This window comes from Narcine bancroftii, chromosome 13 (genome assembly GCF_036971445.1).
Source record: "Narcine bancroftii isolate sNarBan1 chromosome 13, sNarBan1.hap1, whole genome shotgun sequence".
NCBI lineage: Eukaryota > Metazoa > Chordata > Chondrichthyes > Torpediniformes > Narcinidae > Narcine > Narcine bancroftii.
In genome coordinates, this window is record NC_091481.1 from 44,787,267 (window position 1) to 44,802,658 (window position 15,392).

The 15,392-nt window shown below is 38.5% G+C and overlaps 1 protein-coding gene across 3 annotated transcripts in view; it reads right to left on the reverse strand.

The window, feature by feature from the left end:
- Nucleotides 1-15,392, reverse strand: part of elk3 (ETS transcription factor ELK3) — a 103,569-nt gene that overhangs the window by 11,944 nt on the left and 76,233 nt on the right. For all 3 annotated transcript variants that reach the window (XM_069909940.1, XM_069909941.1, XM_069909939.1), the window contains exon 3: nucleotides 14,063-14,842. In XM_069909940.1, the coding sequence (XP_069766041.1) occupies nucleotides 14,063-14,842 (780 nt within the window). The remainder of the gene's footprint in view (nucleotides 1-14,062; nucleotides 14,843-15,392) is intronic.

The following is a 15,392-nucleotide window of genomic DNA, read 5'->3' on the forward strand; positions in this document are numbered from 1 at the left end:
ACTTATCGGTATGAGCGTATACTTTATCGATCTAAGCAACGTTATTATGAATTGAGTGAGCAAGTTCATAAGGTATTAGCATGGCAATTAAAAACATAACAGACATCACAAATTATTAATACTGTGAAGAAGAATTCACTAGTTACCTATAAACCTCAGGAAATTAATGATCAGTTTTATTCATTTTATCAAAAATTATATACTTCTGAGGGAAAGCAAGATGCTGGTTCTATCGAATCTTATTTATCTAAATTAAATTTACCTGTTTTAGGGGAGGATGAGGTTAAAGAATTGGATGCTCCATTTACGGATTTTCTGTTGAATTTTATAAAATATTTTATGAAGATTTATCCTCTATATTTGGAAATGTGTTGCAGCAAGTAACAGAGGAGCAGTTGTTACCGGAATCTTGTTCAAGTGCTATAATTACTGTGATTCCTAAGAAAGATAGGGATCCATTGAAAGTATCTTCGTATAGATCTATTTCTTTATTAAATGTAGATTATAAAATTATAGCGAAGGTGTTAACGAATAGACTTGCTAAATATTTACCTCAGTTGATATTTATAGATCAAACAGGTTTTTATTAAAAATAGAAATGTGTCGGATAATATTCTTAGATTGATAACATTAGTCAATGCATTTAGACAGCAACCCAACCATTGGTTGTGCTGAATGTGGAAAAAGCCTTTGATAGGGTAGAGTGGAACTTTTTGTTTAAAGTGTTAGAGAAGTTTAATTTGGCCCTTATTTTATAGGCTGGGTTAAGGCCTTATATACAAATCCAACTGCTAGGGTGGTGACAAATGGTCAAATTTCCTTATCATTTAACTTAACGCGTTCGACTCAACAAGGTTGTCCATTGTCACCAGCCTTATTTGCATTGGCTATTGAACCATTAGCTCAGACAATAAGACAGAATGATAAGATTAAAGGAATGAAAATTGGGGAGGATGAATATAAGATTAATTTATTTGTGGATGATGTGCTGGTATATTTGACAGAACCGAAACAGTCTTTGAAATATTTACAAGATTGTTTGCTAAAATTTGGAGAGCTATCTGGATATAATGTAAATTGGGATAAGAGTGAAATATTGCCAGTTGGGGATGGAGATTATTCAGAATATAAAAGTATTATAAAAATGAAGTGGTCAGATAGAATTGAATATTTGGGAGTGGTAGTAAATGCAGACTACCAGTCTTTATATAAATTGAATTATGTCCCTTTATTAAAAAGGATTAAAATGGATTTGATTAAATGGAAATATTCGCCGTTAACATTAATTGGTCAAGTAAACTGTGTTAAAATGAATATTTTTCCTCGAATTCAATATTTGTTTCAGTTTATACCATGTTTACTTTCAAAGGTTTTGTTTCAGGACCTGAATAGGGCAGTGTGGGAGTTTTTATGGAAAGGAAAATTAGCCTGAGTAGCTTTACATAAACTTACATGGAAATATGCTTTAGGGGGATTGCAGTTACCTCACTTTCAAAATTATTATGATGCAGCTCAGTTGAAATTTGTTAGTAGATTGATGGATGTGGACCAACCTCGGAACTGGGCAAAGGTGGAAATGCCTTGTATATCTGAAGTTGAGGTACATCAGTTTATATTTAAATGGAATGTGGATTTATTGCGGGAATGTAATATGCCAGTATTAAAACATTTGTTAAGGATATGGGTTAAAAGAAACAGGGTTTTAGGATCAAAGGGTAAATTACCAATTCAAACCCCATTATATCATAACCAGCTTATTTCTTTATCAATGTTTAATAATCATTTAAAGAGATGGAATTCTAAGAGTATAACAATAGTTCAGGACTGTTTTGATGGCCAATTTCTTTCTTTTATTCAACTGAGGGAGAAATTTGATATATCTGCAATTTCTCTGTTTGTGTATTATCAACTCAGAGCTTTGATAAAAGATAATTATGGTAAAGAGATGAATTTACCCATGTTGATGAAATTTGAGTCTTTGATTTCTTCTGTACCTAAGAAAGGTTATATTTCAGATATGTACCAATGATTACAGGATAGTATTGATAAACCAGAATGGGAAAAATCTAAGCTTAAATGGGAAAGTGATTTAACCTATATTTTTCTGGAAGATAATTGGGAGGTTATGTGTTCTGACAGTGTAACTAAAGTGACGAATGTACATTATGGAATGGTTAATTATAATTTTTTACATCAGTTATATTTGACTCCAGAGAAATTGAAAAAATATGGATTTAGTAATTCGTATTCTTGTTTTAGATGTGGACTATGTACTGGAACTTTTTTACATGATGTTTGGTCTTGTTTTAAAGTACAACCCTTTTGGAAAGGAATTAGGTTGGTTTTGGAAAAATTATTTAAGGTTAAATTACCGTTAGACCCATCAATCTTTTTGTTGGGATATATGGTTTCTTTGAAAGGACTAGGGTTGGATAAATTTCAAATTGCATTTGTATGTCTAGTGTTATCTGTAGCACGAAAATGTGTAGCTAGTACTTGGAAGGATAATGTGGAAGTTAACATAACACGCTGGCATAATGATTTGAGAAATAGTATTATTATGGAAAAAAATTACATGTAATCTGCACAATAATTATTCATTTTTTGCTAAAATGTGGTCTTATTTGGAGTATATGAATTTAGTAATACTTTGAAATATTCTTTATAATCACTGTATTATCTTTATATTTGGCTCCCTTTGGCTGGCTGAAGGGGTGGGAGGGTGGGCGATGTTTTTGATTTTTGTTTTTCTTTTTTTATATATATATATATATATACAAAAAATTGTTTTTTTTCTGTTATGTTTGATTGTAAGTTGTCTAAATTCTTTTAAATAAAGTTTTTAAAAAAAGCAGGAAACAAGGGACTGCTTAAGCCTAGCACCAAACATCCTTCACTTTAAGCAGGGAACTTGGAACATTTTAAGGATATCAGGTAGAATTAGCATGGTTTTGTGAAAGGGATATTACATTTGATCAATCTATTGGAGTTTTTGAAAAAAAACGTGTGCTGTGGACAAAAGTGAATCAATCGATATATTTAGATTTTGAGAAAGCATTTGATTGGCTGCCTCATCAAGAGTGAATGTGGAAAAGTGTGGAGGAGGCTCCACAGGAATATCGCGTCATAGATTCCGACAGCGTGAAATGGCCCCATGGACCCAGAATGTCCGCACCTCACAATGTGCCCACTTGCCCACATCAGGCCCGGACACCTCCGCTTCCCTATCCGTGTTTTGTTTAATGTACCTGCCTCTATCACTCTGTCTGGCAGCTCATTCTATAAGCTTGCCACCTTCTGAGTGAAGAACTGTTACCTCACATCCCTTCTGAAACCTACCCTGCTTACCTTACATCTATGCCCCCTCATCTTAGTCCCCCCCCCCAACTATTCCCCTTATCTATGACCCTCATGATTTTGTAGACCTCAATACAACCCCCTCTCAACCTCCTACACTCTAAGGACAACACCAGGCCAGGTTTTTCTAGTCTTGCATAATGACTCCACTCCCTAATCCTGGCAACAACTTTGTGAACCTTCTCTGTACTCTTTCCAAGGTGCGACTTCATCACCAACATCAAAGTACTCGAGATGACAGAGGCCGACAGCATCGAATCCACGCTGCCTGGTAGGTCACGTCTCCAGAATGGAGGACCATCGCCTTCCCAAGATCGTGTTATATGGCAAGCTCTCCACTGGCCACCGAGACAGAGGTGCACCAAAGAAGAGGTACAAGGACTGCCTAAAGAAATCTCTTGGTGTCTGCCACATTGACCACCGCCAGTGGGCTGATATCGCCTCAAACCGTGCATCTTGGCGCCTCTCAGTTCAGCGGGCAGCAACCTCCTTTGAAGAAGACCGCAGAGCCCACCTCACTGACAAAAGACAAAGGAGGAAAAACCCTTTTGCTATTTATTACTATTGATTTCCTTTCTCTCTTTCCTATGGCAAACTTTCCTATGGCAAACTTTATACCTTCATTTTAATCTTTTCTTCCTTCACGTTCCTGCTCTCACACAAACACGTGGGTCATTTCTGTCCTAGTATACAATTCTACACTTGCCTGATTGCAACGCCAGTGTCTGCAGACTCTGGGGATTGCACTAGTCGAAGCCGTCAATCCCTGGAATGAGATGATCTCATGCCGGTGTTGAGATGATTTTCATTCCACACTAGACCCTTTTCAGGCCAATTAGCTGTTAATTCCTGGGACAACTTGCAAATGTGAAAGAGAGCAGTGGTGGAGTATCTGGGGAAAACGGTGGCCCGGTCAAGAAGGAAGGAGGAACGGTTCTATTATTTCAAGACTTAAGCGCTAATTTAGTAAAACAAAGAAAAGAATTTGATGATGTTAAAAGACGATTAAGACCACGGAATACAAAATATGCAATTCTGTACCCAGCAACGCTTAGGATCGATGTAACAGAGGGACCCCAAAGATGTTATAAATCAGTAAAGGAAGTGGAGAGATTTAGAAGAATGGTAAAAGGGGCCCAAGAATAGATGGCAGAAAGTATAAAAAGAAGAAAGAAGAACAAGAATAAAGATGAAAAAACTGTAAATGTTAAAAATTGAATAAAAAGTAAAATGATAGTTATATTTTTGAACTATTTATTTCTTTCTTCTTTGGCTTGGCTTCGCGGATGAAGATTTATGCGGTTATTTAAAATAATGTTAAAAGGTATACGTAGAGTTCCACAAAGAGTAAATATTTAGAAAAATAGCAGCAGGGTGGATACTCTGATTTCAGGGGGTTAATGGTGCCAGAAAGGGAGAATTTGTTCAAAATGGCAACAAAGCTAAGGGGAGGAGCTCTTCCTTGGACAGTACCACGGGTTTTTTCTGTGGGTTTCCAGGGTTTCTTTTTTTTTGTAATTCTTTATTTATCGCACCATGAACCATATCAACCAATATATTTACAGATGCATCTCTTTAAATATTTAGTGACATTTTCTCTTTTTTTTCCCCCATTCCTTCCTTCCCCCTTCTCACCTGTCTCCAAAAACAGTAAATATTGAACATATAAAATACAATAAAACAATATCTTTATACAAAAGGAATACAAACAAAAAAGACGTATCATCTACTTAGACACATTAAATCTGATCGTGTTTATCTTCTTATCATTTTAGATGGTGGTGGTCCGAGGCCTGCTCTTTCTGTTATGTTCCATATATGGTTCCCAGGTTTTTTCAAACATTGTAACTTTGTCTTTTAAATTATATGTGATTTTTTTTCCCAATGGGATACACTTAAACTTGGTTATATATTCCATTAATGTTTATAGTCATATAGTCCAACATGGCCATCTTATATCTTTATTTTCACTTCTTTTCCACCTCTTCACCACCTCCATCCCATTTTTCCATTACTGTTTTTTAAGTTTTCCTTTTTAATCTCAATATTTGACAATGCACAAGACATGAAATACCCCAACAATCCCCACAAGCAATAACCCTTTAACCCCAAATGAACCTCCCCTCCTTGGATTTCCCCTTGTCCCTTGACGGCAAGCACAACTCCCCTTTCCATTCGGTTTGTGAACTTACTCGCAAGTGTCAACCGATTTCGCAGTGACCCTTATTCTCCCCCTTCAAACCCCTCCAAGAGAACATTTTTTTCCTATACATATAACAAAGCTCTCTTTTTTCCCCACTTCTTCCCCTTCTTTTATCCATCTTTAAATCTTTATATATACATTATCTTTACTTTATATTTTTACATATATTTGTATATTTTCTTGCTGGTCATCCTTCTTGTCACTCCTCCCTCCTCTCTTCTCCTATCCTTCAAATGTTCAGCAAATACTTGGCATTTCTTTGGGTCCAAAAACAGTCTATTCCATTCCCCAGGAATGAATATTTTTAGTACTGTTGGATGTCTTAATATAAAGTTATAACCTTTCTTCCATAAGATTGTTTTCGCTATGTTGAATTCCTTCCTCTTCTTTAAAAGTTCGAAGCTTATGTCTGGGTAAAAAAAAAATATTTTTTGTCCCTTATATTCCAACGGCGTATTGTCTTCTCCAACCTTCTTCCTTGCCTGCTCCAGTATGTTTTCTCTTGTCGCATATCTTAGAAGTTTTACCAATATGGACCTCGGTTTTTGATGTGGTGGCAGTTTCGGTACTAGTGCTCTATGTGCCCTTTTGATTAATATTTCTTCATGTGAATCTGTCATCCCCAACACCTTCGGGATCCATCCTTTTATAAATTCCTTCATATCTGACCCTTCTTTGCCTTCTTTCAGGCCCACTATTTTTATGTTGTTTTGCCTACTGTAGTTTTTCAATACGTCAATATTTTTGTGACAATAAATCTTGTGTCTCTTTAATTTTTTTTTCACTCTTCCAACTTCCCTCTTAAATCATTTATCTCCATTTCTACAGCAGCTTCTCGTTCCTCCACATTTTCTACTCTTTTCCCTATTTCAGTCATGACCAACTCTAAGCTTTGCATTCTGTCTTCAGCTCTTTTCATTTTTCTTTTGATTGATCTAAATTCTAATGATAGCCATTCTTTTAATGACCTCATTTGTTCTTCATAAAAGGCTTTATCTAAATTTTGTCCTATTTTACTTTCTTCTTTCCTTTGAAATTCTTGGTCTTCTTCCTCCTCTTCTGTGTCTGTATCTATGTCTGTGTCATCTTCTTCTCTTCTCTGTATCTTTGTATCATCCTTCTCTAGTGAGCTGCTTCTGTATCCTTGCTGGGCCTCCAGCTGCTGTGTCTCCTGCTGTTGGGCCTCCTGCTGTAGGTCGACCCATTGTTGGGCTTTCCACTGCAGGTCGGCCCGCTGTTGGGCCTCCTGCTGCAGGTTGGCCACCTGCCGGTCGCCCCGTTGCCGCTCATCCTCTTCCTGCCCTTCATTCTCTTTCTCACCACTTTGCTTTTCTTCTCTTTTGTTTGCTTCCCCCAGCCGAATGCCCCAATACTGGGCATCTCTCAGCTGGTTGCTCCTCAGCTGAGTCCCCCTCCCGCCAGTGTTAACTTTTTCTTTTACTTGCGCATTGCGTATGCACAACTCTTCATGCATGTGCAGTTGTGCACCTCTTCTTGGCTCTGAGAGCCATTTTTGAAGTCCGCCGGTCAGGAGGACATCGGTCCGCTGGGGACTCACCAACATCGGAGATCAGCCACTCCTCTCCATTGTGGCTCTCTGCTCCGACGTGCAGGTAAGGCCTTCTTCTTTCTTCTCCAGTGATTTTCCTATTTCCCTTTTCTCTGTTATTCTTACTTTTTCTCTTTTGGGTGCCATCTTCTGTCTCTTCTCTGTAACTTTATCTTTCTCTTCCTGTATTTTATGTTTATTGAGGTCTGTTTTTTTCAAACTATTTTTTCTTTTCTCTGGAGAGGGTTGATTCCACTCAACCAGCCACTACTCCATCACGTGACTACCTCGGCTTCTGGGGTTTCTTGATTACATCACTGTCAGAGCAGGGGCAATACATGCGTTTGATCAAAGGGGAAAATTACTTTACTGTATAAGTAACCAAAAGGGTCTAATGATAGAAATGAATATGTATAAATGTAATTATGAATAGAACATTAATAATAGGTGACAATATTAATGGAATAAATGGAACCATAAAGTGGAAAAGAGTTTTTTGCACAAAAAAAATTAAAGGCAGATATAATTTTCCTACAAGATACACACCTTAAATAACAGCAGCACAATAAGTTAAAAAGGGACTGGGTGAACAAGTCATATCTTCCTCTTTTAACACCAAAGCAAGGGGAGTAGCAATTTTAATTAAAAAAATGTATCAGTGTTGGTCGAAGACACATCCATTGACCCAAGAGAAAGGTTTGTAACGGCACATTCTCAGATCTATACAGAATGCTGGACTGTAGAGCAGTGGTTCTACACCTTTTTCTTTCCACTCACATCCATTGACCCAAGAGAAAGGTTTGTAATTGCACATTCTCAGATATATACAGAATGCTGGACAGTAGAACAGTGGTTCTACACCTTTTTCTTTCCACTCACATACCACTTTAAGTAATCCCTATGCCACGGTGCTCTGTGATTAGAAAGGGATTGCTTAAGGTGATATGTGGATGGATAGAAAAAGTTTGAAAACCACTGTTTTAATCATACCTAATTGACTCGTTATGTGCACGGTTTCATAACTCCAAAGGAAATGGACCAATGACAACTTTTCTCAAGCAAAATATTTCAGTAAAAATTTGGTCTAGAGCAATGATTCTCAACCTTCCCTTCCCACCCACATACCACCTTAAGCCATCCCTTACTAACCACAGAGCACTGATGGCAAAGGGATTACTTAAAGTGGGATGTGAATGGGAAGAAAAAGGTGGAGAACCACTGCAGTACAGAGTAGACAAAATGTATTGATTGGAGGAATTTTTAATCAGCAAGGAGAGTGACAAAGGCGAAAGCTGCAAAAAGCTCCTCTATCTTTTATGAAAGATTTAAACCTGATAGATTTGTGGAGCCAGTCACACCCCACGACAAGAGTTTACTCATTCTACTCAAAGGATCTATGACTCCTAAACAAGAATAGATTTGCTCTTAATGTCTGCACAATTAAAAAATGTTGAACCAGAGTATTTAACCACACTACTCTCTGACCACATGCCTCTGACAATGTGTAAGAAGCAAGAGAGTGTCTACGGGTGGTGTATTAATCCTACGCTGTTGAGAAGGACAGACTTCTGTAATTTTATCAGGGAACAAATAGAATTGTTTTGCAAAACAAATTGACCCTCTACTAATGATAGTTTCCTAATATGGGATACACCAAAAGCTTATTTGAGGGGACAGATAATTTCATATATGAAAACAATAAAGAAGGAATATCTGGTGGAGGTCAATGGCCTGGAGAAAGATATAACAGAATTGGAAAAAGAATATCAGAGAATGGGTTTGAAAGAAAAATACAAAACTTTGGCAACAAAGATTGAAATATAATACTTTACAAATATATAGAACTGAAATAAAACTATTTTAAAGTCAAAACTGAAGTACTATGAACTGGGCGATAGAATACATAAAATTTTATCATGGCAATTAACAGCAGAGGAGACATCAAGATGATAAATGCATTTCAAACAGAGCCTAACAAATTAACATATAATCAGAAGGAAATCAATGATACTTTCAAAACTGTATGAATCAGACTTGAGAGGGGATTCTACTGAAATAGATGAATTTCTCTCAGCAATTGAATTGCCAAAATTGGAAGACATAGATTAAATGGAATTAGATGCCCCCTTTACTAGAGAAGAGATTGAAAAAGCCTTGAATACATTGCAGGCAAATAAGTCACCAGGTTTCCCAATGAGTTTTATAAATAATTTAAAGATCATTTGATACCTCTCTTTATGGAGGTATTGGGCTGGGCAGTGGAAACGAAGACTCTTCCGGAATCTTTCTCAACAGCTTTAGCACAGTACCAGCATTAAAAAAAAGAGACCTGCTAAAACCGTCTTCATACATTTCCTTGTTAAATGTGGATTACAAACTTTTGGCTAAAGCACTAGCCAATAGACTAGGGGAATACCTACCTAAATTGTTAAATTCAGACCAGGTGGGCTAATTTGAGAAGATTATTTAATATAATTCATTTGGCTAAGTCTGAAGAAAATCCATGTCTAACTGTATTGACCAGAATTGAAAGTGTGAGAAAAGTTTGGAACGGACTGAACATTTATTGATTCTACATCATAAACCACAGGCCAAAATTATAACCAATGGCCAAATGTTTTCCTTTGAGTAGATCTAGTAGACAGGGGTGTCTTTGCTTTGGTGATTTGAACCATTAGCAGAAATTATAAGAAGGGATCCTTATAGGATATAGGGATTCAAAGTTGGCCAGGAAGAGCATAAAATTAATTTATTCGTAGATGATGTGCTGCTATACTTATCAGACCCAGTTGAGTCCTTGACCACACTGGAGAAATGGGGGAGAGTCTCAGGATATAAAATTAATTTGGAAAAAAATTATGCCGTTAACAAATTTTGATTATGAAAGATACCAAAAAGGAAGCTGGTTTAAATGGAAAATGGATGGAATTAAATATTTAGGAATAATGGTAGATAATAATAAACAAAATTGATGCAAACTTAACTATCTCTCCCTGCTTGGAAAGATAGAGGATTTACAAGGATGGAGAGATGTGCCTATAACATTAATTGGAAGGGTTAATTGTGTGAAAATGAAAGTGATGGTGAGACTGCAAGATCTTTTCCAATCGTTGACAATTTCTTTGCCTAAAATCTTCTAATAAATACTTATTGGTCATATAAGGCAATTTCTTTGGAATAACAAAGTGCCTAGGATCACCATGGAGAAACTGACATGGGAATGTAGGTTGGGAGGATTAAGATTACTGGATTTTAAAAATATTATTTAGCAGCCCAGGCAAAGTTCCACTCATCCTTCATGGATCCAAATGGGACCACATAGAATAAGAGAGGGTGCAGCGAAGGATTTAATTTATAAATGGAATGTCAAATTAATAACCATAAAACACCAGGCAACCCAATCCTAATACATATGACTAAAATTTTGGTATGAGATTAAAGCCCCGTACACAAGGGGCTAAATTGCCACAGCACGCAGCCTACACAATGGTGCAGAGATGGCCTCCTCACTGGGTTAAAGAGCAGACTGCGGGGTGCGAGCGCTGCTTCTGAGACTGTGCGCTGATGTCACTCCTGTGAGCCAGCGCAGCGGGTGGGAGATCTGAAGTGTTGCTTTTGTAGCACAGTCTGTTTGAATAAAAGTCAGTTACTGGTTCACTCAGCTCGGTGCAGACGTGTTCCTGTCTCTTCGCAGCACCACCGTATCGTGGGCACCACAGTATCACCAAAAGCATCACTCTGCCAGAACAAACTATTGCCCATGTTTTGGGAATAGAATTCTAAATATCTAGGATGAGAAAGGAATTAGACATATAGAAGATTGTTATGAGGAAGGGCTACTTATGTCCTTTGAGCAATTGAAACAGAGATATGATTTGTCAAATGGATCCTTCCTCTGCTATCTTCAGTTAAGACCTCTCCTGGGAGGGGTCCTACAATGGTCCCACCCTCAAGTAATGAAGTGGAGGGGATGCTTCAACTGGGAAATACACCTACATTTATAACTAGGATCTATTCTGCTCTCCAAGGTGAAAGTGCTAAGCTGGGCCAACCAAGGTCGAGGGAGAGGTGTGAGTCGGATCTAGGTGTTACAGCTCCAGAAGATGCTGGTCTGACTGGTGTCTGGATAGTATGACATCAGTGCTAAATGTGAGATATGAATTGGTTCAATATAATTTTCTACACCAACTATATCTCAGGCCACAAAAACTACAAAATCAATAGCTGAAATATCTGAAATGTGCTTTAGATGTGGCATCAAAATTTGAACCTTCCTACATTCTATGTGGTCGTGTGTGAAGGTAAGATTATTCTGGCGTGATCTCGCTGAAACACTAACAAGAGTAACAGGAGGGGCCTTCACATAAGACCCAGAGCTGGACCTTCTGGGCAACTTTATGGGCTTGAGGAATAAAGTGACTAAATTTCAAATCTGTTTTGTGGCCAAGAAATATATAACAATCACCTGGAAGTCTGACTCTCCCCGACTTATTGTTTGATGGGTTGGGGAGATGCGAAGTTGTATACACATGGAGAAAATTATGTATAACTTAAAAAATAAATATGATACTTTCATTAAGATATAGCAACCATACTTAGATTAAATAGGAGTCTAATTGTAAACTTGACCCTTCAAGGTATGTAAAGATGTGATTTCATCGCCTCCAAAAAAATAATTATGAAAGAAATGAGATCTCTGATGGTACAAAAAGTTATTGGGGGTGAGAGGAGGGAAAAATGGCAAAATCTTTCTGATTTCATTGGTTTGTAAATATTGAATATATATTTGAAATGTATAAACATTTAAAGACTATTTAATCATGGCAAAAATGAATTTTTTTTAAAAAAAAAAGCAGTGGACAGGCCAGGTGCATATGCCATGGAGTTTAAAAGAGGGAGAGGTGACTTGATTGAAACACAAGATCCTGTTGGGTCTTGACAGGGTGGATGTGAACAGGATACTTCCTCCTGTGGAGAATCCAGAACTATGGGACACTATTTAAAAATAACAGGTGGCCATTGAGGACAGAGGTGAGGTGAAATGTTTTTTCAGGAGGCCACGGGTTCTCTGTCAAGCAGTTTTTTGAAAATTTAAGACAGAAGTTGACAGGTACTGAATAAACCTGTTGTGTTAGTTGTGGTTCCAAACTGATCAGCCACGATATTGAATGGTGATGCAGGGGCATGGGACCTGCTCCAGATTTGCACAAATGTCACCATGAAAGTGGAAGAGTTAGTTACTTAATTCAGCATTGAATAGTTAATTCTATGACTTAAAATCAAAGGCATTGGATTGAGATAACATCTTGCCAGCTGCTCCCAGCAGATCTTTCAGACATTCAACCTCTCTACTCTCCGATCCCTCCACCCCAACACTGCAGATCGTTTATACTCTTCCTTCAAGGACAATTTTCTTCCCACTAACAGACTCCTGAATAAACCTTTTGCTACTAAACTTGCCCTGTTCTAAATGATCGCTCTCGTGTTTTATTTACTCTATTTAAGGTTAGGTTGACTTGCTGGATAGCACTCATTCATTTTTCATCATATCTTGGTACCCACGACAATAAACCTGAACATTTATTTAGCAGTTTTGATCAAACCAGATTCCGCTGTAAAAGTTTATAAGGAAATCATTCATATGTTAAATTGTGTCCTGTTCAAATGCCCCACAGACACACACAAGAGTTTAAATTAATTATCTTGAAATCGACACCAATTATCAGGTGGAGACAGCATTGATACTGATCTGCCAGGGAACACACGAGGAAGGTCAGGATACTTTTTGCACTATGGACAAACAGGAACGGAATCATTCTTCTAATGGGACAAATTAACATCTTATAATTAACCTCGGAACCAAATGAACAATGCAGCCCGATATAATTTACAAGTAACTTGCAAGAGTCTATGAAAGGATTGAAACTCTGAAAGAGTTACCAGGATGATCAGGGATAACGTGTAAGACTGATCATTTTCCATTTCCTCTCTGAATGACACAAATCATTTCCATCCATTTGGTATTTGTATGAAAAACTAATCAAACAAAGGGTGTGAATAACTTACCTGTAATGTTCTGTCGAAAATGCAGTTTAATAAATGGTTTAAAGGTACCTTTGTTGCCTGTAACTAGAACAAGGTTCAATACAGAATGAAATTCAGAGCTGAACTCGTGTCTCATATCCTTTGTTCCCGCTGGCATAATAATTGTGCGACTATTGTGAATAAACTGGGTTGAAATCTCTGTGGTTCTGCTGTTGCTTTCTATTTCAGCGTGGCCAGACTTTAGCACCGCCAGCCACTTTACATCCAAATAACTATTGCAATGTGTTGGGGAAAAAAATGCATCAATGTTGCCTGAAAAACTGGAACCTTCCAATTGCAGCATGGCACCTTTTCCTTCCATCTAAGGGCTGAACTGACCTGAGTTTAATACCTTAGAGGAAAAGTTCCTACAGTGACAGGCTAGGACAATGGCCGAGATCTCCAAGAGTTGGGCTCAAACCCACAAATGTCAGAATCTGGGAGGGGTGCAACCAGTGAAACCGGCCCAGAAACCATAAGCTCATGAACCAGAGTGATGATATATGTCACATCTGCTTACACAACTGCCAGAAGCCACAAGCAGTGGGAAAAGATTGACATTCTATCTGAAGCATGTGATACATGCAGAATAGATCTACATCTAACTGTCCACACAGGTCTTCTGGGTTATTCATGGAAACTACTGTAACAGTATCAAGGTTCATCAGACCAAAGTGTAAAACAAATTGACCCTCGATTCATGCTGGAGGATTCTTTAAAACACTTGAATTCCTTTCTGAAAACGCATCATGACAGTGTGAAATATTTAATTTGCATTTACTTCCCATGGTTTTCAAGCAATTTACCCCTATATGTGACTATAGATCTTTTCTTGAATCTGTACTTTACCTACACATATCGTAACTGACCTGTGCAGTAAAAAAAGGAGTGAGAGATCCTGATGGAAGAGCTGGACTATTGAGGGCCATCGAGCTGACATCTGTGTTGGTAATGACTAAAGACGGAGCTGAAATCTCCAGGCCTTTGGGCTTCTTAGTCTTTGGAAGGTGGCTGCGTCTCTGGTCAGCTGGACAAGGGGATTTGGTCTTTTGGCCTGAGGAGAGGTTCAGGGGCTGAACTGACTGTTCGGAGTCATTGACATCGAGTTCAATGATGCAGGTCTCCTGGTATCCAGACGAGGAGGCTGTGTTCGAGGATGAGGCCGAATGAAGTGAGGTCAAAGGCGATGATGCTTTCGAGGAGACGGCTGTGAAGAAAGTTGATGCAACGGTAGCTTCTGGTGAAGGAGGCTGGGCTGGTGCTGGCAGGGTGGCTGGCCTCTCATTCTTGTTCGTGACAAATCTGATGACAGTGCGGACCTCCTCAGGTGCCGCTGACCTCCTCACCACCCTCTCCTCTGGCTTCTCCATTTTAATCGACTTGAAAAAGTCTGACCTGTTCTGCAAAGAGTTAATGGTGAAGGACGTGTACAGCCCAGAATGGATATAGTCATTGCGACTGGGACTCCTGCCGCTGGATAATGTCACCTGTTGGTGCTCCCCACCCTCCGCAATGGGTGGAGCATCAGCGTCCCTGAGCAAAATGTGTTCCCGACCAGAATCCGGGCTGAGGGGATCCATCTTTAAAATGTCCGGAAACGAGACAAATTTGTAAACAAATTTCTGTCCAATCACCTTCTTAATAATATTCTGCAGAGAAAAAGAAAAAGAAACTTTATTTCATTGATAACCACGCTTTGTTCAATGCATTAAAACTCAATTTTAAGTGAACAAGTTGGAATGCAATCGATAAAGAGAGAATCCTAAGAGCCAAGGAGGAAGAGACAACTGACCTATTTCCCCCAGGAGTTCTCCGACCCAACATAACCTTGGCTGAAACTCTGCCACATGCTATATCAAACTTTCACCAATGCAACGGGCAGGGAAGCTTCTCTGCACATCTCCAACAGGCTTTGATCCTTCTCAGGGGACACCCTAATACTACTAAACGTTTGTCAACCCAGAGCAATCCTTGGAAATTGCTCTGCCTTGTACCAACCATCTGACCGCTTGCTCCAACCCCATACTCACCAAACCCAGGCACAGCCACTCAATGTTTTGTTGACCCAAACCGATTAACAGGCGCAGAAAAACTCAACAAGATTGAGAATGTGTAGGCTGCAACGAGGGCAGGGAGGGTTGGTGTGAATCAGTAGACAAACATGGCTCTCATTGGAAAAAAACGAGCAAATGGGCAACG